At 43.8% G+C, this 7,810-nt stretch overlaps 1 protein-coding gene across 1 annotated transcript; it reads left to right on the top strand.

Annotated features, from left to right (window-relative positions):
* Positions 1–230: 230 nt before the first annotated feature.
* On the top strand, positions 231–1,164 carry LOC308281400 (large ribosomal subunit protein uL18-like; the record flags this gene model as incomplete). Its single annotated transcript, XM_080721568.1, has 1 exon — positions 231–1,164. Exon 1 carries the CDS (start codon positions 268–270, stop codon positions 1,162–1,164), a length of 897 nt encoding a protein of 298 aa, XP_080577694.1. The 5' UTR covers positions 231–267.
* Positions 1,165–7,810: the final 6,646 nt, after the last annotated feature.

Raw genomic sequence — 7,810 nt, 5'->3', positions numbered from 1 at the left:
AAATTCATTTGCGAAATTCACGTCACGGCAACCACATTTGCAATTGATTTCCAATTGCATCTTTCTAGTTGTCAAAATTGCAGCTTTCTAGTTGTCAAAAAACTGTCCGACAGTACAAAAGGGCCTTTAGCCAATGAGGGAACAGCGTTCTTGGTGACATCACCACCAACAAGTGCGACCTGACATCTATCTATAAAGGCGGCTTCGTCAGCGGCTTCCGCGCATTGAAATCGTGTCGATCCAGGAGGACGTGATATACCTTTGAAAATGGGGTTTGTTAAAGTGGTGATGAGCAAGCAATATTTCAAGAGGTACCAGGTGAAGTTCAGGAGGAGGCGAGAGGGCAAAACGGACTGCTTCGCCCGGAAGCGCCTGGTCATTCAGGAGAAGAACAAGTACAACACGCCCAAATACCGCATCACAGTTAGGTTCTCCAACAGAGATATCTGCTGCCAGATTGCCTATGCCAAGATTGAGGGAGACCACATAGTAGCTGCGGCGTACTCTCACGAACTGCGCAAATATGGGATTGCTGTAGGCCTAACAAACTATGCTGCAGCATACTGCACTGGCTTGCTGCTGGCCCGGAGGCTGCTCAATAAGTTTGGCCTAGATCAGGTGTACGAGGGCCAGGTGGAGGTGACGGGTGACGAATACAATGTGGAGAGCATTGATGGACAGCCGGGTGCCTTTACCTGCTTCCTGGATGCAGGCCTAGCCAGAACCAGTACAGGCAATAAGGTGTTTGGAGCACTAAAGGGAGCTGTTGATGGTGGGCTTGCTATCCCTCACAGCCTCAAGCGTTTCCCTGGTTACGATGCAGAGAGCAAAGATTTCAATGCAGAACTGCATCGCAAACACATCATGGGCATGAACATCTCAGACTACATATCGTACCTGATGGAGGAGGACGAGGAGGCCTACAAGAAGCGATTTTCACGTTTCATCAAAAACGGCGTCACAGCAGACACTGTAGAAGAGATGTACAAAAAAGAACATTCTGCAATCAGAGCGAATCCTGTACATGAAAAGAAACCCAAGGAAGACCTCAAAAAGAAGAGTTGGAACCGTGCCAAGTTAACCTTGGCACAGAGGAAGGACCGTGTTGCCCAGAAAAAGGCAAGCTTCTTACGAGCGCAGGAACAAGAGGAAGGGGACGGATAGTGATGTGGCTCCAAAACCAGACACGCACGCACAATTCACAGAAAATAAATGTATGATTGTTGACATCAGGCTGTTTCTGAGGAAACCGGCGCAAGCGCTGACTCATTGTGACATCACATCATAAAAGGCTCTGAGATCACGTACGCTACATGAGTCAACAAGAAATGCCATGGTATTGAATGTCATCAGTATGACGTGTTCTGATGTTCATATATGGGCTTAAATGGACACAGGCAAACATATGGCCTGTGTCCATATACACTATGACAACAGGTATAATGGGGTTTGGGACGCGTCAGGACCATTCATTGTGAGTACGACGGAACACCCCCACTTTCATAAAAACGTGATCTCATCCCCCCCACGTTTTTTGGACAATTTCAAAATAAACATGTTGAATGATCGATTGTATAGATGAAAACGTTAAAATAAAGACTCTTGTTTTGAAATGCAATTCTGTGAAGAGAGGAAATGGCTTTCAAAGGACGCCCCTTTTAACTCCTCTCTGTCGTCCGTGCGTAGGTGCGTCATGGAATCATGGTGAGATTAACAACACAGGCATAAAGGAATATAAACAGAACACCAAGACAAGTAGGCTATAAAGGCATTAAACATCGTCCTCTGCTCCTCTCATCCTAACTCGGCACTTGGTGAGTCGTGGCTATATTAGAGTTAGAGTAATGATGGATACCCGGGAGCAGGTTGGGTTAGCGCCCCAGCCTGTGTCTTCCGTGAGGAAGAAGCCCAACAAATCCACGGTGAGGCCTTTAGGAGGGCCATTCAACTGCAGCAGCTGAATGGAATGGTTGGATTGGGGTCTGGTGCAACGAACCTGGTGAGAGCAGGAGAGGACCTGGTGAGACGTAGGAGGAGCCTGGCCAGGAGTCAACCCATAGAGCCTAGTTCTTCCCCGCGCCAGAATAGTACCCCCAATCCCGGCAGAGTAGTTCCGGTGCAGCACATTGAGTGACCCTGTCTTTCCCTAATAGGACTGATCGTGGATAGCTACTGGGACGTAAGTCGGGACTTGATCAACCCCGGCTGGGTCACCTGGGCGAGGGTGTATGATGTTGCATCCTTGTGATGTTTTTTTTTTCCATTGCTATGCTGCTGGGTGCTGGCTAATGTAGTCTACACTGTTTGGGCTAGTGGCTAGAACCAGAACCACTGTTTCCAAACAATGGGGTCAGGACCGATGCGTGGGTCGCGTCGCGGACACATTGTATGGGTCCTGAAAATAGCCAATCTAGAAGTTCACAACGCAGCGCGAAGCGACTCGTTGTGAGCTTGTAGATCCGCTATTTTCACTATTACTATTTTGGGTCCCGCCGGTCCCCTAACGTTTAGTTTCTCTTGGTTCACGGGCTAAAACGTTTGGGAACGATCATGCTTGCTGTAGTAGACAGTGGTGTACAGTAACTAAGTAGATTAACACTTTCCATGCCAGGCCAAAATGGCCCCAAAGTCCCTGTGCCAGGATTTTGTATGTTTTCCCCCACAGAGACAGACACAGTTGTTGTGATTCAGTGGCAAAAATAATTTTGTCAATCAGACAAATGGTTCCAGAGATAGAGCTGAATGAATCCAAAAAAGTGTCCATCCACTAGAATGGACACACATTTTCTCAATCAGCTAAACGAGGGAGCCAACACACAAACAGAGAAAAGCATCTCTCTGATCTCAGGTCATTTTGACATCTAAAAAAAGAAAGAAAAAAAAAATGAAAAAAAAAAAAAAAGAAGAAAATAATCATTTTTTATTATATACGTCAAAATACGTCATTGGCACTGACGGCTTTTGGCCCATTTACGTCAGTCTACCACTGTGGCATGGTAAGAGTTAACTGAAAAGCTTTTGGAACTGAATTGTTGTATGTCTGTTGGTACCAAGAAATCCATCTACTATAGACTATATCTTGCTGGCTGGTGCATGTGGAGAGGCAAAGGGAAAGTGTAGTGTGCCGTTCCCGATTGTGTTACATTTAGCAAAAAAAAAATAACTTTGAAAACCCGAATAAAACACGATCAGAACCGCATAAAATCGATAATTTTCGTGCACGTGCACGCGCATTTTTGTGCACGTGCGCTATGCGCGCGTGCATGAGGACGCGGCTAAGTCATCCCCCCCACTATCTAAGACGCTATAACGCCCCTGGGTTTGCATTAAAGGGGGAACCGGCACTGTGTCTGCAACACAGTCGGAGGCACAGACAGATATTCTCCATAATGGGAATAAAGGGACACAGACAAACAGATACAGAGATCTCCATATATGGGCATAAAATGGATACAGACAGATAAAGATATCTCCATATATGAGCATAAATGGACACAGGCAAACAGATGGTCAAAACGGGTCCTACAGAGATCTCCATATATGGGCATGAAATGGACGTAGACAGACAGATATCTCGGCCCGAAGGGCGGCCGAGCTTCTAGTACTGTAAATAACAACAACAACCACAAGAAATATTTTGTTGTATGTTCTCCCAAATCTTTACATAGGGGATCTGAGGTTTTGAATGTAGGAGAAGTTATGTTGGAGTGCCAGTTGGGTTGTTCTTTATTTTTTGTTTACTACTACTACTACTTCTCCTCTACAGGTATGAATGTACGGTATATACAGACAGGGTGTCATACCAAATTCTGGGCACTGGGTTCAAGGATTTACTTCAATTATTGTGTGCTTTAACTATTGAAAAATAGCAGATATACAAGCTCACAGCGCGGCACCGAGTGCCGAGCTACGAGCTTTTAGATATACTATTTTTGAAAAAGTCGTGAAAATATCTTTGAATATGTCAAATCCTTCTAATGTTTCTGTCAGTGGTGCTCAACCCTTTTCATGTCAAGGACCCACAAAATGATATGTATTTGCCACGGACCCCCGTCTCAAAATATTTTAATTCCAGGGACCACCCCAGAAGAAAAATTTGAGTTACACATGTTCGCATATATTCAAAGATTTGCATACATTTTCATGACTTTTTCAAAAATAGCAGATCTACTTGTAGATCTGCTATTTTTCAATAGCTAAAGTATATAAAAAAATTAAGGCCCCTCCGCCTTGGGCCCTAGTAACTCAATCCAACTCCCCCCCCCCCCCCCCCCCCCTCCTGTGACGCCCCTACATACAGAATATCAACAATGGATATGTCCTAATATGAGACTGATATACAGTACAGTATGTACAGTGTCAGTCAGCCAGAACAGAACAGAACGTACAGTGCGGAGGTCAGTCTTGGTTGTGGAGCCTAATGGCTGCTTGCACAAAGGACTGTTCAAGTGGCTTTGTCTTGCCTTGTGCCGGGGGATGATGATGAGTCTGTGCCTGAATGCTCATCATCTCCACTATAGCTCTTCATAGAGGGGAGGGGAGGAGTTCATCAGGATAGCATCTTGGTGTCACGGAACAATTTTTATGAGTCGCCGGTAAATATATATATATATTTTTTCTTTTTGTAAACATAAAACATAAAGATAGCCTGATGAAGATCTAAATAGGCCAACACGGTGCTGTAACATATATTTCTTTGCATTTGAAGACAGTGTGTGAGAATTTTTTTCTTTTTCAGTTCGTTGGACCATTGTTGGTCTACCATTGGTCTTCTCCTCGACGCACCTGTCGCCTTGTCGGTGCGAAGAGTTTGCTTTTAAAAAGATTAAAAAGAGGTGACGCAAAACAAGCTTCACAACTTTTCATCAATTAAAACCAACATTTTAAGTATTTATTAAATAAAATCTAAAAATCTAATTTCTAACATGAACAATAATAAAGAATTAACATTTTAGAACTATGGAACAATCCAAAAGCTCACACTGCGGTGCGAAGCAACGTGTTGTGAGCTTGTAGATCTGCTATTTTCACTTGTTTGTGTCCCATGCAGTCAAACATCTACTTTCTCTTTCGGCTCTTTAGCTAAAAGGTTTGGGAACCGTGCAATGGATCATTGAGGGACCTGAGCCTCCTCAGGTGGAACACCTTGCTCTGTCCCTTCGTTGTAGAGCAGTGGTTCTCAACCTTTTCAGGCCGCGACCCCCAAAATAATCATAATTGAGCTGGGTAGCACTAAGAGTTGAGGCATAACATTTTGTATAACACAGTCGTAATATGAAAATAGCAGATCTACATGCTTTGTGAGCATGTGGATCGTCTATTTTCACAATTTCTTTAGAAATGTGCCCTCTATACACTTAAACTTTATTTTGGTTCGTTTGTTTACTGTTGAGTGAGAAAACAATGTTGCACATTAAGTTAATAATTTGGAGACCCCCCTGAGGGTCCCCACCCATAGGTTGAGAACCGTTGTGTGTATAGTCCCAGGAACTTGTAGGTGTCCATCACCTCTACCTAACCTCGCCTACCAGGCTTTCTGGGGGAAAGCCTGGTGTTCATTCACAACATGCTGTTTGGTTTCCGCCTAAAGCGCGGAAACCACTAGAAGAAGCGGCGTCGCTTTGATTTTGTTCCCCCCGTTTGTTTCCCCAATCCCTATTAAAATGCTCGAGTAGCCTAGTGTAGTCTTGCCAGTCGCTAACAGTTGGACTAAAAGATGCATATCCCAAACACATTTTTCAAAAGCAAAACTACGCCGCATCAAGGAGTTTATTAGGTAGGCCCCTAAAAGTATGTCCTTGAGCGCAGGGGAATTATTTTGGGTTAAAACGGAATCCGGTTTGATCTTTCCGGCAAATTGTAATCCTTTGAGCACTACAACATGACGTGTTGTGGTTTCCGCTCCAGACCGGTCACAACCACGAAAAGTGAAGTGATCCCAGACTACCTCTACCTCCCCGGCTCCTCCCCACGGATGGTGATGGAAGGTTGGGGGTTGGCCCTTTTCATACAGATTTTGGAGACCTGTTTCCTCCCCTGGCTATAGTTGTGATGATCAGGATGTTGTTGGGTGATGGGCTGTCTCCAGGTGTAGGTGACATGCTGTGGTTGCGAGGGCGGAGAAGCTGCTGCTACCTGGGATAGGGGCTGGGGAAGTGGGCTGCGTATAAGACAGTGGTGGGAAAAGTACTCATATTTACTTAAGTAAAAGTATCAATATTGCAATTTAGAAATGCTCTGTTACAAGTAAAAGTCCGGAATTCAAAATGTACTTGAGTGAAAGTATGAAAGTGTTGGCATCCAAATTGACTTTACCAAAAGTACAAAATATTTCAGATTAGATCAGATCTACAAGCTCACAACGCGTCGCGACGCATTGTGAGCTTGTAGATCGTTTATTTTCAAATAGCCTAGGTTTAAAATAGGGCTAAAGTGGTTAATGTACCGGTATGTTTTGTTATATTACAATTTATAACTGCCAAGTTAGTAACTAAAGTTTCCAAATGTAGTGGAGTAAAAGTACAATATTTGGATCCGAAATATAGCGGAGTAGAAGTAAAAGTATTGGAAATTGGAAATGCTCAAGTACAAATACCTCAAAATTCTACTTAAGTACAGTACTTAAGTAAATCTATTTAGTTCTCAACCACTATGCCTGGGGACCTTTGGTGTGCCCCTGAGAAGGGTCAAGTGTGCCCCTTGAAACTGCTTGAAAGCCAGTATTGTATTTATCATTTTAAAAATGATTTAAACTAGTGAAAACAGCCGATCTACAAGCACACAACGCGTGTGCTTGTAGATCGGCTGTTTTCACTACTGTTGTGAGACAGCCTTGTATGATGAAGCAGGGCTTTAGACTTTGCGAAGAAACGTACAAATTTGAAACTTGGAGTTACGAGGTTTCTTCCCGACAGTGACGATATTTACACCCCCGTATTATGTCGGTGTGCCCATGGATTCTTGGGACATGAAAAGTGTGCCCATGCAGAAAAAGGGTTGAGAAACACTGCTTTACACCACTGCTATGGGAGGCAGTAGCTGGAGGAGGAGAGGATGGATATTGTGTGCACTGGTGGTGGGTTGTGTGGATGACCCAGGCTGCACTGCTGAGCTCATGAGGGATGGCTGATCAAAACCCGCTGAAGAACAGGTTCAGCTCCTTTACACGTTACAGGGTGCCCTCCACCGCAGTGCTTAAAGTCGGTTATCCTTTCAAAACCCCCACACACTCTCCTTTTGGCTGCCACCAGAGCCTTTTTATTTTTTAACTCCTTCTGGACAGCCTTGCCCCCCCTCAGTGTCCGGAGCCATTAAAGCCCTCTTCTTCCTGTTCAAGCAGGGTTATAATGGCTCCATTGATCCTGGGCATGTGAAAAACAGCGTACCACTTTGGTGGTTACAATGCTCTCCTCGAAGGAACTAATGTAGTCTCTGTAATACAATGGGAGAGTCCTCTGATGTCCTCGCCACAGACCGGTGGTTCTCAAAGTGGGGTCAGACTCCGAGGACCCCCAGGGGTCCACACTGTGAGCTTATAGTTTGGTTATTTTCAAAATATACATATATTTATATTTTGATAATGATAATCTTGAACAATTGAATACCTGAGACGAAAAACTGTTCAAGTTCATATTTTAAAATGTTGAATAAAGATTTTTATTTTTATTTACCAGACTGTAAAACACAAACTAGAAGTTTTTAATCTGTTAAATTCTTAATGCACTCCCCCCTCATTTTGTTGAATTTTACTTAACTCATATATATTAGGAATTATAAGACAAAAGATAAGATAAAAAGTGGAAAAACACTA

This window comes from Nannobrachium achirus (assembly GCF_963921795.1).
Source record: "Nannobrachium achirus genome assembly, chromosome: 3".
NCBI lineage: Eukaryota > Metazoa > Chordata > Actinopteri > Myctophiformes > Myctophidae > Nannobrachium > Nannobrachium achirus.
The sequence above is the reverse complement of the archived record's forward strand: the minus strand, read 5'-3'. Positions and strand labels throughout refer to the sequence as shown.